The sequence below is a fragment of the Taeniopygia guttata genome, chromosome 1A (genome assembly GCF_048771995.1).
Source record: "Taeniopygia guttata chromosome 1A, bTaeGut7.mat, whole genome shotgun sequence".
NCBI classification, from domain to species: domain Eukaryota; kingdom Metazoa; phylum Chordata; class Aves; order Passeriformes; family Estrildidae; genus Taeniopygia; species Taeniopygia guttata.
This window is the reverse complement of record NC_133025.1, coordinates 47,346,522-47,366,259: the sequence shown is the minus strand read 5'-3', so window position 1 is coordinate 47,366,259 and position 19,738 is coordinate 47,346,522. Positions and strand designations below refer to the sequence as shown.

At 35.9% G+C, this 19,738-nt stretch overlaps 1 protein-coding gene across 5 annotated transcripts in view; it reads right to left on the bottom strand.

The window, feature by feature from the left end:
- The window catches only part of IFT56 (intraflagellar transport 56), a 65,209-nt gene that overhangs the window by 29,612 nt on the left and 15,859 nt on the right, over window positions 1–19,738 (bottom strand). For 4 of the 5 annotated variants that reach the window (XM_072923342.1, XM_072923341.1, XM_072923339.1 and 1 more), the window contains exons 5-13: window positions 19,160–19,209; window positions 17,382–17,527; window positions 15,986–16,157; window positions 15,513–15,587; window positions 14,199–14,301; window positions 11,092–11,147; window positions 9,853–9,906; window positions 9,369–9,432; window positions 2,114–2,202 (exon numbers count right to left, since the gene is read on the bottom strand). In XM_072923342.1, the coding sequence (XP_072779443.1) occupies window positions 2,114–2,202; window positions 9,369–9,432; window positions 9,853–9,906; window positions 11,092–11,147; window positions 14,199–14,301; window positions 15,513–15,587; window positions 15,986–16,157; window positions 17,382–17,527; window positions 19,160–19,209 (809 nt within the window). The remainder of the gene's footprint in view (window positions 1–2,113; window positions 2,203–9,368; window positions 9,433–9,852; window positions 9,907–11,091; window positions 11,148–14,198; window positions 14,302–15,512; window positions 15,588–15,985; window positions 16,158–17,381; window positions 17,528–19,159; window positions 19,210–19,738) is intronic. The other variant, XM_072923343.1, reaches the window with a different exon arrangement.

Sequence of the window (19,738 nt, the reverse complement as noted above, 5' to 3'; positions counted from 1 at the left end):
GACCCCATTGTATTTTTTAATTAAAATGGAGAAGAACCTTTGTCAACAACCAAACTCAGAAAATGTGTCATTCTGTTCTGGCCATATTAAGTGTTAGAGATCAAGCCTACTGCAAAGCAAAATGAGGAGAAATTAACAAGTGCTGCTGATAATACAAAACATTTACAGCAGCTAATTTTTTTTTTTTAAACCACCTTGTATGTCCTGGACTCTACTCTTTTGTTGTCTTTAGAGATCTTCAATGTTTTCATAAAGCCAACTGTCTTCTGAGTGATGCCCATTTCAATGAGATACTAAGATACCCAGCGTAAAAATTAAGAATTCCCATTGTGGCCACAACTCAGCAGAGCCTGAATTAGGTTGCTTTTCACTCAGTTAATCCCTGACAGTGTTATAATGTCACCCTCAGGGCAGCTGGCAATACATTTATGTCCTCTGAGGCTTTCTTATGCCTAAAGCAGTTTTAATTGATCATGGATGAAAGCAGTGTTTCTTGAGAGAATACCAAACGAATAATCTTCATAGAGGGCAGCTCCATTTTAAGAGCTGCAGAGATTCAACTAAAGTTTATTCCTGTGAATGAAACACAAAAGTAAATCCATGTACACCTTGCCTATAACACGGTACAGAAATAATTATTTTTGCATTCTTGTGACTTATAGAGAAGGGAAATTACTTAAGTAAATCTGAGTATGGCTAGTCTCAGCTGAAAAATTGCAGTAAATTTTTGTCCCATATGCCTTGGAGGGGGTTTGTAATCACATTTAACTTTGACCTTTTCAGTTTAGAACTAGTTGTTTAAGGACCTTTTCAAGGAAATAGAAAGAGTTGAGCGTATCTGTGGAGGAGTTAATTGCACTATAAATGTAAGGAATACATAGAATTAATTCTCTGGAAATTACCATCTATACCCATTGGCAATAAACTGAGACCAGATGACCAGCTCTAACCAGAAATCCAACTTTTAGATGGCTCAAGTAAGGCAAAGCAATTCTTACTGTTAATTTCCTTTTTTTTAAAATTACACACATACTCCAGTTTGGAGTGGTGGTGGTGTATCTCTTCATTCCACTACACTGGAGCCATTCCAGTGGCTAAAGCCACTGGGATTTCTTCAAAAGTCTCCTTCCAAACAAAGTTTAAAATCACTACACCTTCACCATTTTTCATTCATCAGCTGCTTTTGGGCACCATTACAACCACATGTTTTTCTTTAGATCTCATACTCCTTATAACATTGTAGTTATAAGGAATGTATCTCATCTTGCGTATCTCCCAGTTCTTTTAATAACTTCTTTTAAGATTCTCATTCCTCTTCCTACTAAACACAGAGTTGTTTTAACTCTAGTTTCAAACCACTGGAACAAGACTGCAATCATTTAATCCACAACCACACTCCAGCCTCCCCATTTCCTCACATCTGAATTTAACTGTGTATCTGTAAGTTATACCCATTCTATTCAATGATCTGATAATACTGGATGTTGACTTCAAGCTTCTCTTATTTTGAAAAATGCAACATTGCCTGCAGGGTGCTTATATAACTTCTGCAAAAATAACATTCCTAACTTACTTTTATTACTTACTGCTTTGGTAGTAATACTGCCCTATTTTAGCCCTTCAGTGACTGCTTTCCCTGTAAAATGTAAATGTTAGTCCTTTCAGAGTCTTTCGTGTCCTACCTTCCTTACACACTCTTATTAACTAAAATGTTGTCTGCAATTATTAACCAGTGCCAATAATCTCCATCACTCACTTGATAAGTCTTATCATTTGGGTTTTTTTCCTCTATGCTGCCCACCCCATAAATATACACTTTTGTTAAAATTGTCCTTCTTTATTTATATTTTTTACCTTCTGTGATGCCACCAGAAAGCCTGATAATCATTAGATTACAAGCATGCCCACATGCTGCATGGTACTATTTTCTAAATTGCTTCTTTACATTTTAATCCATTTACTGTACTGAGCACTTATGTCCCACTATCACTCCTGTGCTTTATTTTTACTGATTTGTTTCTGTATCTTTTTATGTTTCCATTGTGTCTCATATAGTAGAGTCTAAAAGTAATGATTCCATACAGTACTACCAACACTAAATAATAATACTAACCTTGATTGAGTTGAGGTAAATTAGGACATTAGGAAATTGTCTAAGAAGAAAGAAGCAGGAGGACATGCACTGTCTCCCTGGAATGGTATCTAAAATTCAAAAGAGAAATGCAAATTTGTAGAATTTAAAAACACATGGTAATGGCAATCACTGTCAAGATTGCTGGCACCTCTGAAAGCAGCTAGTTTCTAAAAATAGTGTAGCTTGCCTTTTCAGGCAAAGGACCATACTGGAGGTTAAAAAAACTCCATTTATTCTTCTTGTCAACTCTCTCTACAGCATCCAATAACTTTTGCAAGACTTCTTCAACAGCAAACTCTACAGAGACAAATAACAATTTTACCTAACAGGCCTTTTCCATGACACAATTTACATAGTACAATTTTACCATGAATTATTCTTACTCTTAGGAACTGACCCTGTATACAAAGCCTGAGTTTGTTATTCTTACACCATTAGCCTTCTTTCTTTAAAATTACGTTTTTCAGTTATCCTTGACAAAGAAAATACATATTTTAATTTTAGTTTGAGTTAGAGAGTAAACTTGCTATACTGAAAATATTGTTATAAAAAAGAATTAATACAGGAACAGGTGAAATACTAAGTGATATTAGACAGTATGCATGTGGATTACCATATTGCTCACAAGAGGTAAAGCCATAAATAAGTTACACATATCAGTTTGAATGAGCATCACTCCATTTTCCTGCTACCAATGTCATCATAACTTTGTTGCAACCATATTATTCTGTCACCTACTCTAACATTGCAAGCTGTGTTACTGAAAACTATCGCAAAGCTTTTTAAAATATTCTGAAGTAAGCCTACTACGACTAATTTTTCTAAGACCCAGCTAGCAGACATGGATGTATCCAGGCAGCAGTTGGGAAGGCCTAAATGGAAGAGATATCAAATCACTACTATTCCACTACATCAAGTGATCATTAGAGAGGATGCTGCTCTGTGCAGTTTGGAAAGGTGACAAGGGATAAGATTTTAAGGCCACTAATATCACTAAGGTAATCTGCTCCTGACTATTGATTTACCATCAATCTATCCACATCAAAAAATTAAAATAACTTCTCTATATGAAGAAATTTCATGTAACAAAAGATCAGTATTTTGATTCCATACCACCACACAAAATTAAGCATTCAACTGGAAAACGGTATATTCTCCTTTAAATATAATAAGTAGTAATTATTCCTGGAAAGCACTATATAAGATGTCAAAATACATTTCACAGAAAAGCAAAATAGTCTCATTTTTTATCTTTTAGCACTAGGCTATACTGAGCTTGGATGTCCTATCATTTCCATATAGAGACACTCAATCCTTATTTATGTCTGAACCATACCATTCAGTTCTCCAACTTCAGAAGATTATTTGGTTATTTGTGAAATAACCTGTTCACCTGGGAGCAGAAACTGGCCTGTATATTTATCTGTCTTTTTTTACATGCAGGTATAATTTTCATGACAAATATATGCCTTTACCAGACAATAACAGAAACAGTTTTATAAAAAAGAGCCAAGAAACATTGATTAACAAGACTAGAGATAAGTCAAAAATGCCCCTTTTCTCTGAAATTTGATTTCTGAAGTTCATAAAATCACAATTTATTTGAACAAAATTTTAAAAATGCAAAACATGCAAAGTAGACTTAAAACTGAGGGTGCATTTTTAGTAAAAATGAATCAAAGTAATAAAATATTAGAAACAAAATATTCCCATAAACAATTTGATTGTTTCTAAAATTTAGTATTTATTCTTATGTTCACATTTTGGCAGAAAGTTTTATTATCCCAGCACACCATCCCCCATATATTTTACTGCAAGATTCCGTTTTAAAAAGTCAAACAAGTAAAACATCTGTGTATCTTATACAACTCAGCAACGAATGCTACCTAGTGACAGAAAAACTAGAATTTTCTAATTCACTCCATGTGGCTTGTGCAGAAACAGCAAAAATTTGAAAAAAATTCACTTGAAAAAATTACTTAGGGTGACTTAAGAGAACCTCAAAGAAAAGACTGCATGAAGTTCAGAAGAAATGTTTCATTTCTCTCACTCAACATCAAACATGCCTGAGTTGATCCTAAAAGAAGACCATTGAAAACAAATGGGATGCTCTTTTTCACTATACTTGCACTGATTTTGGGTAGTTTGTAAGACTTATGCTAAGCACCAGAAACATTGCATTTATTTGGAATACTAATTTGTTTTCACTGATGTTCTTCTTGCCCCATTTCCTCCTTAAAAGAAATCTGATCTCTTTAATTTCCCATCCATGAGACCCTAGTAGAAGAGAATGATAACTAGCTATAAAAATCTACTTATATCCTCCTTCATAATGTCTGTTCCATTTCACGTCATTAGAATTAAGAATTTTTATCAAGCTTAAAAAAACCTCAAACTGTTGTTCCGGTGGTATGTCTGCTGCTAGAGAATTAATATTGACTCCTACACCCTAAGTGCTTCTTGGATGTTTTTTAGTTTTTATTTTGTCTGTCCCCTGTTAAAGCATCCAACATAAGATAAAATGTGTATATTTAATGGAAATGACTTGCACATTAATTCAGTTTAGTCCATGTTCCTTGAACCTCCAAGGCAGAGATCTAATTAAGAAAAGCAAAGGGCTTAATTGATGACTACAAATGACTTTACAAATAAATGACACTGTGTTCTTCCTAATCTCCTGTTGCTGCTTTTCATAATGCAGTCAATGGGATTTCTACAGTTAATAAAAGCAAGTCAGAAAAAATATTCCACATCTTCATTTTAATCCATTATTTTTTGATAACCCACATTAAAAGAAGTCTTGTAGATTGTTGTGGTTTAACCCCAGCTGGCAACTAAGTACCACTCAGCTGCTTGTTCACTCCACCCTCCTGCCCCCTAAAAAAAGTAAAGCTTGTGAGTTAAGAATAGTTTGATAATTGAAACAAGATATTATTATTAATAATAATAGTAATGAAAAGGGGACACAAAGAGAGAAAGGAATAAAACTCAGGAGAAACAAATGACCCAGAATACAATTGCTCACCACCAACCCAACCCCTCCCCAGACCACAGTAAGCCCCTCCCAGCCAACTCCCCATGGTTCATGTACTGGGCATGGTTTTCTACGGTATGAAATAACCCTTTGGCTCATTCAGATCAGCTGTCTGGGCCATGCTCCCTCCCAACTTCTTATCCAGCTCCTCACTGGCAGAGCATGGGAAACCAGAAAGTCCTTGACTTTGCAAATCTAAAACATCACTGTGTTACTAACTTTATTCTCATACTACATTCAAAATGCAGCACTATACCATTCTCTAAGAAAAAAATTTAAGTCTATCCCAGGCAAAACTGGAACATAGGCCTAGTTGCAAGAAAAGAAACAGCAAAGGATTTCCTTACTCTAGAAAAAAACTACCTACTTCTGTATTATAAATCTGCAAAGCAGTTAAGCAACTTGATGAAGATCTTAAAGGTCCTTGGAAGGACTAGCTTGATGGAAGTGCTGAAGCATGACCTACACACTTGAACAGCATGGCTGGCTACTTAGGAAAAGCCCAAGTATAAAAACAGCAAGAATTCCATTCTCTGTTCTAAATCCAGCAAAACAAATAACCACAAGTATTCAACATAGTGGCTAATAGTCTAAGTTACCTAAAAACAAAGAACTACTATAATGGATGCAAGGTTTGTCTAGTTCAGAGTTTGCTGGGTAAGAATACATAGCTATAGAAAGAAGGTATTCTAATTTCACATATAATACATAGTCTGTGTGATGGCACTTCTGCTGAAGTTCATCCCAGCTTTCAACAACACTGAGGACTTAATCACTGCTGAAAAATTTGTGTTGAACAGCCAATGGCCTTTTAATCTACAACTTCTTTTCTACATTCTGGTTCTCACAAGTTTCTCTATCAAACAAGTTGTGTTATGTGAAAAAGTAGTTAATGCTGTTTATTTTAATTGTCTTAAGTGATAATTTATGTCAATGTTCTTTGATTTTTGTATTGTACAGTAAATAATTCTTCTCTATTTCTCTTTTCCTTGTAATTTATGATGTACATAATCAAACTTAGTCATCATTTTTTAGCCCAGGTATTCTGCTTTACTTAACCTCTCCTTTTCACTTACTTAAAGAATCTATCTCCTTTCTTTGTTCATCCTTGCTGTATTTATTGTATCCTTTCTTGATCTACCATTTTTAAAAGAAATTTAAGAACCAGAACTGTAGACAGTATTCAAGGAAAATAATCACGTCTATATACAATGACAGTAATTATTTTTGTTTTCTCTTTCCTCATCAATTCTTAAGATCCTCTTCAACTTTTCTGATAATTTTGCTAAATTTAATTTACATATTATTACCCAGTATTAAATAGTCTTTCACATCTTTCATCATTGTGGGAGCTTTTATTTGTACTAGTATGGGTAATTTTGTACCATTGGCAAACATACTCGTGTCATTATTTGTCTCCTATAGCTCATTAATTATGAATACAAGCCCTTTCTTTAGAGAAATAAAAGGTTCTTTCAAGTGTTCGTATCAGGTGCATTTTATCCTTTTCATGGCTATTTCCCTGTAAATTTTCTAATTTTCTGCTAGAAATGAGAAAGGTTATTACATAGCTTCTCTTAGGATTAGTACAGTAGGCATTTTTGAGGTATTTGCTAACACACAGATTTTGAATTTGATTATATTCAGATTACTGTAGTACAATTGTCATTTCATAATAAGTTTTCAACTCAGATCCTATGTAATTCAATATTAGTCCAGAGTTACCTGTTCATTTGTGCTTTTTCTAAGAAAGATAGAAACAAAAAGTTAATGCTCTTTATTATGCCATGTAATTGCATTTATTAGGTCAATCTGGGCAGAACTAAAGTCTCCAACTGTTATTTATCTTCCTATATAAAATCTGTAACCTGTTTAATATGCCACTGTTCCTGTCCAGGCTGGCTGGTGAATAATTTGGCTTCAATATGGGGACTTGCCTATCTAAACATATAATTGAAAACAATATTATTTTACTCATTGATAAAGAAAATATTTTTTTTGAGAGATGTTTTCTATAATATTTAGAACCATTTTTCCACTGGCACAATCTATTTATCTATATTTACGTACAACTTGTGTTTATTTAGTGCACAATTCCTATTGTACATTAAAGAGGAACAACATCCTACATGTTACCTTCCTCCTATCAGATTAAAAAAATATTTTAGTTTTTAGCTTCCTCTTCTAAAATCAGGCATTCCACTTGACCCAACTTGTTTAAAAACATCTAATATTTGTGTAAAAACACTTACATACTTGAGCTTCATGTCCTTGCTTTTTTGTTATATCCTACCTAGACAGAACTGTGCCTCTTCTATTTCCTCTGTACTGTTTGACGGTCTCAATCTGTTATTAATGTGAGGTTAAACAAAACCCCTCACACTATTTTACCTTTAAAGGTAAACCCTGCACACCCTGAACTGCGTGCTCTTCTCTATGGCAGTTTCTTCCCACGAACTTTTAAGAAGATGACAAAACAGTTCTTACATGAAGTACCATGAGGGCAGGATGCTCACAGTACTGATGCTTCCTTTTACCTCTGATTGGAACCAATCCTTCCCATAGGCTCGTGTTTTTCAAGTAATCCACCTCCCTAAGTGTACTACATTTCTGTTGCCATTTCCCAGCCATTGAAAGGCTGAAGTCTCAGCCTCTCTATCTTCATTTTGCATATGAATTTAAAAGTAGTTCACAGTAAAATTCAGACTTTTGGCTTCCTAACAATTTCAATTCTGGGCTATATCTTCACAAGAAATCTTTCCCTGACCATGTCTGTATTATTTTTATCCATTTGTGCTCTTGTCACTCATCACACCTGCATGACTGTTACAGGCATTAAGATACTGGGTTCAACTAACAATACAGCTCTATTGTGCACAGCCTTGATTTTGGGAAATGGACCTTACTGCACAAGTAAAAGCCCCCTTACAACTATAGCTAGCTGGTTGTCTGCCTGGTGTGGCTTTCATCCTTCACAGTTGCTAGCTCAGATTCTCATATAGTTTGTCCTGAAGCCATTTCAATTAAAATGAGCTAGATCAGATTAAACAGTTTTAAAAAATGGTATTTTCTAATCCAATCACACTTTGGCTGCCATGAGTTCCCGCTAAGCGAGTTCTCCACTTCTACAGTTCATATTGTTTCTTCCTGTTTGCTGGGATCCCAGCTCTGAAGAGATACTTTCAATGCAAAAAGAATGAGTTAGGGGAATTTCATCTATGGAACCACTTCCAGCCTTACAACATTAAATTGTCTGATGCATGACCTCAATAGTACCAAGGCTGCAAGGGGAACAGAATAGAATGGCTCAACAGTATTTCTGAGTATTCTTTCATCAGTGATGCCACACTGTCTCTGGAGCTCCTTCTCTTTAGTCACCATGGACACAGGAGACAGCATCCACTCTCTGAGGACCATGAGCTGTCTGTGCATAAACATGCACAAGTTACCCACCTAAAGAAACAATATCCAGTGAAAATGCCTACGGAAGAAACTAGCAAGCCCCATTTAGTCTTAATTTCTATGTTACAACTACCGATTTTTTTTTCATTTGGGATTTTTGCTTCTGGCAAAGAGGAGAGAAAAGAAGAACTTGGTTTGGTCTATTATTCAGTAAATAAAACTAAATATTGAAACTGTACTGGTTTGGGGGCATGGTGGAGGGTGGGTTATAAAACCTTTTTTTTTTCTCTCTTATTCAAGCAAGAAGTTAGTCCCAGAGCTTCCATTTATCCCTGTAGCCAGAGTCTTCTTTACATTTTTATAACCCTCAGTTTCAGAGCACCCTCAATGCTAGGACTCTATGTACTTGACAAGCTTTCATTAGTGGTCCTGCATTTGTACCTGTGTATCTCTGCCTGGGAGGTTTCAGCCACTCACTTAATCTAATTAATTAGGTTGGTGTTTTCTGTTTCTCTAATGGGATTATTAGGCAAAGGCAAGCTGCCATAGAGTCTCTCATGAAGACTTGCAGTTTGCACTACAGCCTCTTTTCCAGATGAAGTCATATAGTAAGGTTTGGAATCGAGACTTCTAATATAAACTTTCAAATTTGTTTTAGACTTTTTGAAACTCATCCTGTAGAAACAAAAGCCTAGCAATATTCCTGCTAACAGTCAGCAGTTAGACACAGATATGATGGTATATATTTGGATATTTTAGGATGGCTTACTTAATGGAAAAAGAACATTTCAAACATACCACATTCACTGGCTGATTCCCCCACCAACTGGAAGAACTGTTGAGCAATTTTCAGATGATCTCTCTGGAAGATGAGTAAAAAAGAAATCCAAGATGAGTTACAGGGTTGATGCTACAATACACAATGAAAATATGCCCTAAGGAACACTTAGGGACCAACTAACAGATAAACCAGGGCTGAAGCCAAAACAGACAAGGTAAATGCACCATTCTATGTGTCTAGATAAAGAACACTGTAAAAAGCAAACAGGGATTTTGGAAACAGGATAGAGAAGTTAAATTCATCTTGATTTACTATCAAGACCAGCAACAGAAATTTGCATTTCACTCATTCTGGACTGATTATTGTACAGGAGGTTAAGAGACTCAGAGATCCTGCAATCTAAATAAGAAATGACTGCCTCTTTCACTCCATTCCAGTTTCTACAGATATGTTCACATTGTGTTGTTGGAGAAGCTGGAGAACCTCATGGGCTTTACTCACCGAGCCCATTTCTTGTCCAAGTGCTGCATTAACCACCCCTTTGAGGATGTACTCCTGGGAAAAAAAAGGTAAAAGGTATCAGAGACACTCTTTTGTCTTACCCAAATCTTATAATTAAGACTTATATCAATAAATCTGTTTTAGTAGGTACTCCTGATAAACCAGGAGGGCCCTGTTACAGAGGTTAACACAGAAGAAGAGAGACAATTTTCAAGAGACCAACAACAGAATGTAAAGAAATTTCTGAGAATGCTAGCCAGGATAGTAAGTACCAACTGTCTTACAGAGACCAAATTATTATCCTACAGGCATCGCGACAAAGAAGAAACTTGAGATGTACTCAAGGAGGTTTTACAAGTATTAGCAGGGAGTCCTTTAAAAGTGTGAGTGAGAAATGGAAAACAAAAAAGCACAAAGAGTCTCATTTCAAAATGGGATCAAGAATTATTAGCCAAGTATATTGGGACAATATCCTACAATAGGAACAAAAGCTGCAGAAAACCATTCAAGTAAGTTCTGCTATTCTGAAAAATGCAAGTGTAAAGCAACATCAGAAGACGCTCGTCACCCCTCAGCACAGAATCACCGGATCTGTGTTTTTGAGGTTTTCCTTTTCCCTCCCTCCTTCTTTCCATCTAATTCCTTCCATACGCTCATGAAAGGTCTCTTTTATGCCCAGCTGTTTGACCTTTGGAAAATAAACAGCAAAGAGGAATAAATCAGAAACTAAAGATGCCAGAACAGCCACAGAAGAAAACTACAGTAGCAGCCAAGGAACACTGTAGTCTTCACTCATGGCAGGCAAAGTGTGATGGGATTAGAAAATACCATTTTTTAAAACTGCTTAATCTGATATAGTTCATTTTAACTGAAATGGCTTCAGGACAAACTAAATGAGAATCTGAGCTAGCAACTGTGAGGGATGAAAGCCACACCAGGCAGACAACCAGCTAGCTATAGTTGTAAGGGGGCTTTTACTTGTGCAGTAATGATCTATTTCCCAAAATCAAGGCTGCGCACAATAGAGCTGTATTGTTAGTTGAACGCAGGTGGTACAGTAACAAACAGGCTGAAGTACTCATATAGGCAACTGTATAATACTTTATGCATGCACATTAAATTTATTGTTGATGAAGAGCTGAAAACACAAGAGTTTTAAGACATGGGGCAAGCTGTCCTCAGGATATTACCAGTTTATAACCTCTGTCTTTATGTGTCATGACATCATTTTCCAATTACCTGTGGAGCTGTAGGTTCCAGGTCCTTAATCAGGTTATAAGCCTCCTGCACATCATCTGAAATGCCAGACATTAGAATGCATGACAACCCATAGCACACTGTATTAGAACAAGTCACTCATCCTCTACAACATTCCCAATAGTCATAGACTAAGAAATAAACCATTTAGACAGGAGAAGAAAGGGAACTATAAATCATTGTGCATTTCTATCACAATGGTGATAGTTTTCTAGAACTCAAATAACAAACACAGAGTGAGTGATAGCTTCTTTACTACTACAGTTTTCCTAGCAGAAATGGTTTGGCCCCTTTGTTCATAATCCAGTGGCTGCCTTCTCAACAGCATAAGGTCAAAATAATAAATCCATCATCTTCCTGTATTTTGTTTTCACATATTTATTTAGCCCTCGAAGAGAGCAGGGTAACATGATGCTGTAGGGAAACTTCATCTTTTCCTTAGCAAAATTTCAGCATCTGTCCAGAAGATCTTAATTAAAAAGGAAAAAGCACTACTAGTATCGAAGTTTAAATGTGAAGTTTGAAATCTATAAATAACTTCATTTCCAACTGAATAGACCCTAAACTTTCCCTGAATTAAAAAATATGTTGGCACTATGGTTGGCTTTGTAAATCAACCTAGTGAAGATCCTCTGTTACTGGCAAAATTTTGTTAATACAGCATTACACCAACTGCCCACACAAATAAGCCTTATCAATGAAAAATTTTCTTTCACTAGAACATACAATCCATGCAACCACTTAAGGCAATATGCACTGGAGCTGCCAGGCTCCCACCCATCACCTCTGCTTTCTTACCTACTTCCTTGACTCCCTTGAACAGTCACATAATAAGGCAGCATTACCTTTGCTTTTCTTTTTATCTTTTTTCTTTTTTTTTAAATATTTTTGGCTAGCTCAGGCTACCACCACCACAAAAAGAAAAAAAAAAAAAAAGACTGTAATCCTTATTTTTATCAACACAGTGTAGACCATCAACATAGACCTATGCTCTTCAGGCTCCAACAGAAGCGACTAGCAAATCTCACTGCAGCAGATTACAGCAGGATACCAGTTGACCTCAAACCCTGTTAGAAGTCACTATGCTGAAGAGTTGAAAAAACAGGATGCATGTTTGTGCTTCAATCATTCCAGTTCAGAGCATATATCATCAGCACAACCCTACATTTATCAGAGACCTTTTAAGTTTTGGAGAGACAGCTGTAGTCATTAGAAGTAAGAATTTCTCACTTTCCTAACCAATGTTGTTACCCTAACAAGACTTAAAAATGAAAACTTAGCCAAACCAGAAAAGAGGTTTTAGTCCAAATTCCCCTTGATCTTTGTCTGTATGCAAGTAATTTGTATATCACAATAAAGTGAAGAACCTAACTAATGAAAATTACTACAAAATTAACAGCATATAAGTAAACAAGACTGATTTTTAACTCATGCATGAGATGCACTTTGTTTCCATGTAAGTAGAACTTAATTTGACACATACATTATTATCAGCAATATTGTTGTGCAAGATAATTGGTAATAGCATCAATATTGCCTATAGTGACACTGGCAACAATAATACTGGACAGAAAGGTGTCTGGGGACAGCAGACATGGATTTACCAATGCCAAAATGTAGTCACTAATTCGTTAGGTGTGACTGGTTGTATGAATAAGGAGATAAAGGTTGATGCTGTATACCTTGACTTTAGCAATGTCTTTGAAATGGTCTTTCATACAAACTTGAAAGATAGGACTGACTAAATAAGACTATAAGGGGATGGAAAACTGGCTGGACTACCAAAGGACAGTGACCAGTTGTACAAAATACAACAGATGGCTCATCACTAATCAAATGCTCCAGGGACTGATACTGTTGAACAACTTATTTTTATTAATGATCCTGATCATAGCACAGAGTACTCTGAGCAAGTCTGTAAATGATAAAAGATTGTGAAGAAAGCTCCCAGATATTGAGAAGCAGCTCAGTAGGCTGAAAAAGTAGGCTGAAGGAAATCTGATGAAGTTCAATGGAGGCAAAATGCAAGTCTTGCTTGGTTTGAAACGTGCCTGAGCAAGTCAACTGTTTAAAAGGCAATCTGGCAGACAGCACAGCCTTGCATCAAAGGAGGCACACTGGATCATATTAGCATGAATGGAGCCATCAAGCAAGGGAAGGAATTCTTTATTTGGCACTTGTGAGGTTGCACGTGAGTACTGTGTCCAGGCTTCGGATCTGAGGATCAAGACAGACGTTGAAACACTGGAGTGAGCCCACCTGAGGGCTCCCAAGGCAGGAAGAGGGCTGAGGAGAAACTGAGAGAATTGAGTTTGCCTAGCTTTCAAAGAAGGAAGGATCTCAGGGGAGATCTTATCACTGTCTACAATGAACTGATAAGAGGATATAGAGTAGATTAAAACAGGTTCCAGAGAGTGAGAGAAAGGCAGGGGATTCAACATAGAACAGAGGAAGTTCTAACTGGATGCTTGTCTGGACAAGGCTTTATCTAATTGGACCTGCCGTGAATCACACAGCCAGTCAACCCACTGCTGAATAAAAGAACACAATGGGAGAATAGGAAATGCTCTGAAAAACTCAGGTATTATTTTAAGCTGGCAAACACAGGAGAGATACGAGTAGAAAATCCTTACCAACTGATTCTGGCTACCTATCTGCATTCTTCAGGAATGGCAAAGTAGATTTTAATGAAATATCTTGTTCACAGTCACTTTGGTTCATATTTTGTTTGTGCTGTATTTACAGAAATGGTTGTCCTTGCCTTTACAGGACACATGCCTACCATTCTCACATATTCAGGCAGAGGAGAGGTCCCCTCACTAGAAACAAATAAACACTACCATCCCCAAAGCCATCTCCTGCAACCCAAAAATTTCAATACTCTGCTGAAGTAGGCTTTTTTGAGTGCACAGTATTATAGCCCTTCTCTGCAAGCCATGGTAACTTTCACTTTGGTATTTTACAGAGGAAGAGAAAGTGAAATAAATTACATTTTACTGCAAAGAAAAAAAAAGCATTGAGTAAGTTGAGATAAGATGAATTAATGTCATCCCTGAAGCTATAAAAGAGCCAGAGGAGGGTGTATTTACCTTGCTGGAGATAGTAAATCACAAGATTCAGTCTTGCCTCAGGAATAACATCAACCAGAGGAGGCAGGACTTGCAAAGCCCCTTCTCCTCCTCGGAAAACCACCTGCAGAGAAAAGCAGCACATTGATAATCATGTATCAGAATCTTTTCTATGATAAATTAATTCAAGGAAATTAATGCTTAAATTCCTGCATAAACAGTACAAAAAGGTCAGTAGCTCTGGCATTAGTTTAATTCCTGCTTTAATGTAGCTGTAGAATTATACAGTGTGACAATCTTTACTCTGAAGAATATAAGTATTTAATGCATACCTAAAGATTAACTTATTTCAGCTTTTAGCAGCTCAAAAGAGTGATACATTATATACCAAGGATTAAAAAGAATAACATAGTCTGAGTGAAGGGAACACATACAAAACTATAAACTGCTGCTGATGTTTTCATATTAAAAAATTAGGCTAATACCTCCACATTTATTTAGAATGACACAGGATCCTAAAATGATCAGGAGCAGTCGGTTATACTCCTGTTTCACAAAACAGTTCCTCCAACAAGATCTAATGTACTTATTCAATAAAGCACTGGCAAAAATACCAACATACAAAGTAAACAACATTAACTTACAAAAGTCCAGTTTGAAAGCAGTTTTAACTCTTTGAGAAAGAAGTGTTAACTTGTGATGACTGCTCTTGAAAAATGGCAAAGCAAGTAACTGCCTGTCATTAAACATGAGCAATCTACTGTTACCAGTTATTCAGCAAAACAATAATACCACTGAAAGGAAAATTAACCATTAGTTACTCTTAGTGACTCTTTTATTGTGGAACACAAAAGTATTTTGGTTTTATGAGCATCTTTTTTCCTAGAATTCTCTGCTTAGTAATTTTGGGATGAAGGCCATTTTCACAAGCTATCTTTATTCCAGTCAAATTGTTCTGGTACTAAATAGAGCTCAGGTCATCCTGTCCTGTAGACACACATATACAGTGTCTTTATTGAGTGGGCTCCACAAAATATCTTGCATAGGTATTATTACACAACATACATTATTTTAATATGCCTTCACAACTAAAAGCGACAGTATTATTATTTTCTTGACACAGTCTCAAACTGTTAAGGAAAAATTCCAGGAAAAAAAGTAAATACACTTGATAGCACATTCATTATACTGGTAGGATTCCTGGAATGGGACTTATATGGCAGCAGAGACTCAATTAAGTCAGCAATTTTTCAAAATATTCCATTTTATGAATCATCATTAAAAGCTCTACATGTGACTGCTGTTCATATTAAATCCCAGAAATGAATTACTTACCAGATTGTGCTTAATGAGCTCCTTGCCGAACTCAAAAGATGATGAGGCACTGTCTGTCAAGTTTTTGAGCTCTGCCTGGAATTACATACATTCCAAAATTTTAATATAAAACCAAAAAAGCACAGAAGCCTAAGGGAGCTTCAAATGAGCTTCAAAGCTGACAGCAAGAAATCTCCATTGGTGTTGGATGACTAGAAGATTTTGCCTTTCCACTCCTATCTAATTATTTTAGCAATTGGGTAATACATACAAACACAAGAGCAAAAGGATATTGGGAAAATGGAAAGACCACTATGCACATATGTGGACAGATGGGTTAATGGCAGAGAAACTGAAATAGGTGACATTCCTGTACAAACATAGTGACAAGGTAAAGGCCATTATCAACATTACTGATTAAGACAAAGGAAAAGAAACATGTATGGAATCTTAAACTAAAATAAAGGTGAGTTGAAGGACTGTTCAATAGATACCTCTGCAGCCTTTCCATTGTAAAGTCGGAAATGGTTACAAGCCTTAAGGTTAAGGGCAATGGTGCTGTCAGGAACTTGCTGAAGATAAACAGCTAGCACTTCCTGTGATACATCATAGTAATCCAGTTTGTAATAGCACAGGGCCACATATACATTCAGAGCCAGGTATTCCCTGCAGGAAAGAGGATTAAAGAGAGCCTTTAAATCCCACCAGATAGTTTAACATTTTCCCATTACAGCACATTAAAATAAAAGAAAGCTCTCACATCTATACATATTTTACAAACACATCAAAACTGGGGCTTCTGAGAAATGCTTAGGGCTTCTCTAGTTTGTCAGCTAGGACATATTCACAGTATTTTTTTCCACAGCAGCTACTGCAGCTTTTAAGAATTACCAACAAAACTTTTGGTTTGCAAGTCTGGGAAATAGTAGCAACTTCACACCGAGGAAACGTGCAGAACATGAGCACCACAATTGGCCTGGCAGAACATGATTTGCTAAGCAATACACTCAAAGACATTTAATGTGCACATAAAAGTTTGTTCCAAGTACAATTATTTCAAAAAATCCATGTTATTACAAGCAGTCAAGCCAGAAGAACTGGACAGAAAAAAGACAAGCATTTGTGAAAACTCTAAGTAAAAGGATAATTGTTATGAAGGTTACTCATTTAGTTTTGAGTGATTGTTTCTGCGGGACTTGGAGGTTAAAATTTCTTTCCCAAGCATTACATGATATATGCATTATAATGGATTTCTCTGAAACAGTCAAGAGAAGATAGTGTCAAAAGACAGCAGTATTCTGGGACAGCAGTTTCTATTTTATGAAAAATGCTTCCAGCCACTTAGGAATTCAATTTGTTCCTTGTTAAATTATGAGCTAAAAATTTGCAGAACATGACAGAAAAACCCAACAAGTGTCACAGAGGATACAGAGAAGAAACGAGTTTCAGACTTGAAGGACTACAAGGAACTCTACATAAAACCCAAGAACTGAACCCATCTAAGAAAGACTAAGAGGTGAAGGAGAAGTCAATAATTCAAGCAAAGTCCCAAGATTGGCCATCAGAGGGAAAAAAAAAAAGACAAAGCAGGTACATAACCATATATCATTTCAGAAGAAATAACTAACAAAATAAAAAAGATATCAGAATGAATTAACAAACAATTTCACAAAAAAAGAAAACAAGAGAGAGCAGATTTCTTCTTAAATGTGGGGTTTTCAATAATACTTTATATGAACAAAATTGAGGAGCTGCAACTGGTGCACATTCTGTGATGGGAAAGGGACATAGCAGTAATGTAAAATGTCTATTTTCAAAAACCAAGCAACTATTTGGAATTTAAATGGCACCAATAACATAGATGCTCCAGTAGGGTTTAGAGATGCGCACCGATTGTCCAGCAGAATGCGCTTGTAGATATCAATAGCTTCTTGGTAGTGGGACCGCATGTAGTGGATAGATGCTAGGCTAAGCTGATCTTCTGTAACATCTTGCAGGTTCTGGTGAGAGCTCATCAGCTTCTTTTCATCACTGAACTAAAAAGAGTGGTACATATTCTCAGAAGAGTTCAACAAGAAAAGCTTTTTAATTAACCAGGTTAGTTTTGTCCTTGCTGGTAAACACCATTAAAAATATGCTGTTACTTTAAAGTTAATTTGACCACTGGAGAAACACAAACATTAAAGAAGCAGATGAGTTCAAACTGGATAAATGTTAGGCTAAAACTAATCACACTTTCTCCTTTAAGGTGTGATTTAGATATAATTACATGTCATGTGCTTTGATGGATAAGAGGGAAAGAGCTGAATTAATTATTTTACAAACAGAATTTTGCAACACAAAATTTCATTGTAATTATTCAAGCCAGCAAAAATTTTGCTGTTTGTAGATCCAAATCTAATTTCTCATGCACAGCAGAAAAACACAACACTTGCAAACACACAAGCCCTAATTTTACTAGTCTTCTTTACAGCACTAACAAGTTCACTTTCACCAGGCTCCAATTTCTAGTTACTTTAAGTAAATTATTTATTCTTAAAAGCATTGATGAATAGCACATTTAACACACACAGAGAAGGCTAAAAACAAAGAACAGTTAAACATACCCACTACATTTGTATTACATTAGTGAAGTTGAGACCTATTTACGTAATAGGTCTGCTCAAATCACTTATTCCACTGCTTCTTCCCTTTTCTGGTTTTGCTCATTCAACAGTAATTATGAATTTCTCTTAGACATAAACTGTAATATTATATATTTGTTTTTCCACCTATCTGCTAGTTTTCTTCAACTCCTTCTCCTTCCTCTTTGAGCCAATCACAAAGTTAAAAGGCGAGATAAGTTGCTTAACAGAACTAAAGGAAATGGGCTTCGTAGTTTTGGTAAAACTGTTTATTTCCAATGATTAACAAGGTAAAGAGAAGTTGCATAATTCCTAGCTCATCACAGACATCTGTACGTGCCAATGCCACTGTAAAAAGGCTTTAAGATTTCGCTCTTAAAACTAACAGATATTTAAGTAAAGAGCATCTGATATCAAAGCTAACATTCAATATTTATACTTCCTTTTAAGTCAGTATCTTTAGTAGCAGAATGCTTCTCACATAGTCTGGTACAGGATGGTACAAAACCTAATTTAAGGGAAGATCGCTATGTCTAGTAAGTGAAATAAACACTTAATTGTTGTTGAAATTAAATTAAATTTCATGCTATTAACAATATGATTTCCTGGATACTGAACTACTAAGAGGACCAGTACAGCATATACACCATTTTGGTCAAATTGCTACATATAAAAGAGCTGCAAGTTAGGAAAACTTGCTACATTTAGAAAAAAAAAGTAAAATAATGGCTTCTACATGTCTGATTCTATGAAGGTTTCATTCTCCTCATGATCAAAAATACCATTACATTCCTATTGTACAACTTATGTGAAGCGTATTGGTAATACTTTCCTCAGAAACATGCTGAGAGCATCTATTCTGAGATCACATTTTCATACTTGCTTTCTCTTCCACATTTTAATACAGTAGGGTGGTTATGAAAAATGTTTGTTCTTCTGCCACCACAGGCATTTTAATTATTCTGCCAGTTTGCCAGCATAAATTACACATTAGTAAATTGAAAAGAAAACAAACAAAGCAGGAGTGAAGAAAAGACATGATACCTTATGTGCCAGGTGAAAGAGTAAACGGTTCTGGAGACCACTCTTAGGTGCTGAAAGGGAAATTCAGTAAGGATTATTGTAATGAACTACTCACAGGGTACCTCTTCATACTTTTAACTTTCTTTCTCAATAGACATGAATGCACCCCTATTCTTTCATTAACTAGCCCAAGTACTGTTCTTCACTGAGAACCCTTTGCAGGTCATGCCTTAGGGTAGGTTCTACCAATTTTAGAGTAGTTTAGAGGTCTTTCTCATTCCTATCTTCATTCTTTGACTATTTATTTTTAAATCCCTGTTGCAAATAATTTTTCATTGGCCTCTACCTTCAATGAACCTTAAAACTTCTGTGAATTGCATTATCATTTCCCTACAGCGATTTCTCAATAATTCTCTGAGGTTTTTTATTTGTGACACCTAAGCATAGCACTTTTTCAAAATAAAAAGCAGCAACATATAAACTCAAGGCTACTTCTATATGTGTCACATTTTAAATAAGTTTTGATTTATAATTCCAGGAATCTTGACAACTTCTAGCGTATTGAAAAACCCAGTGCTGCTACCATTTTGTTAGTCATGC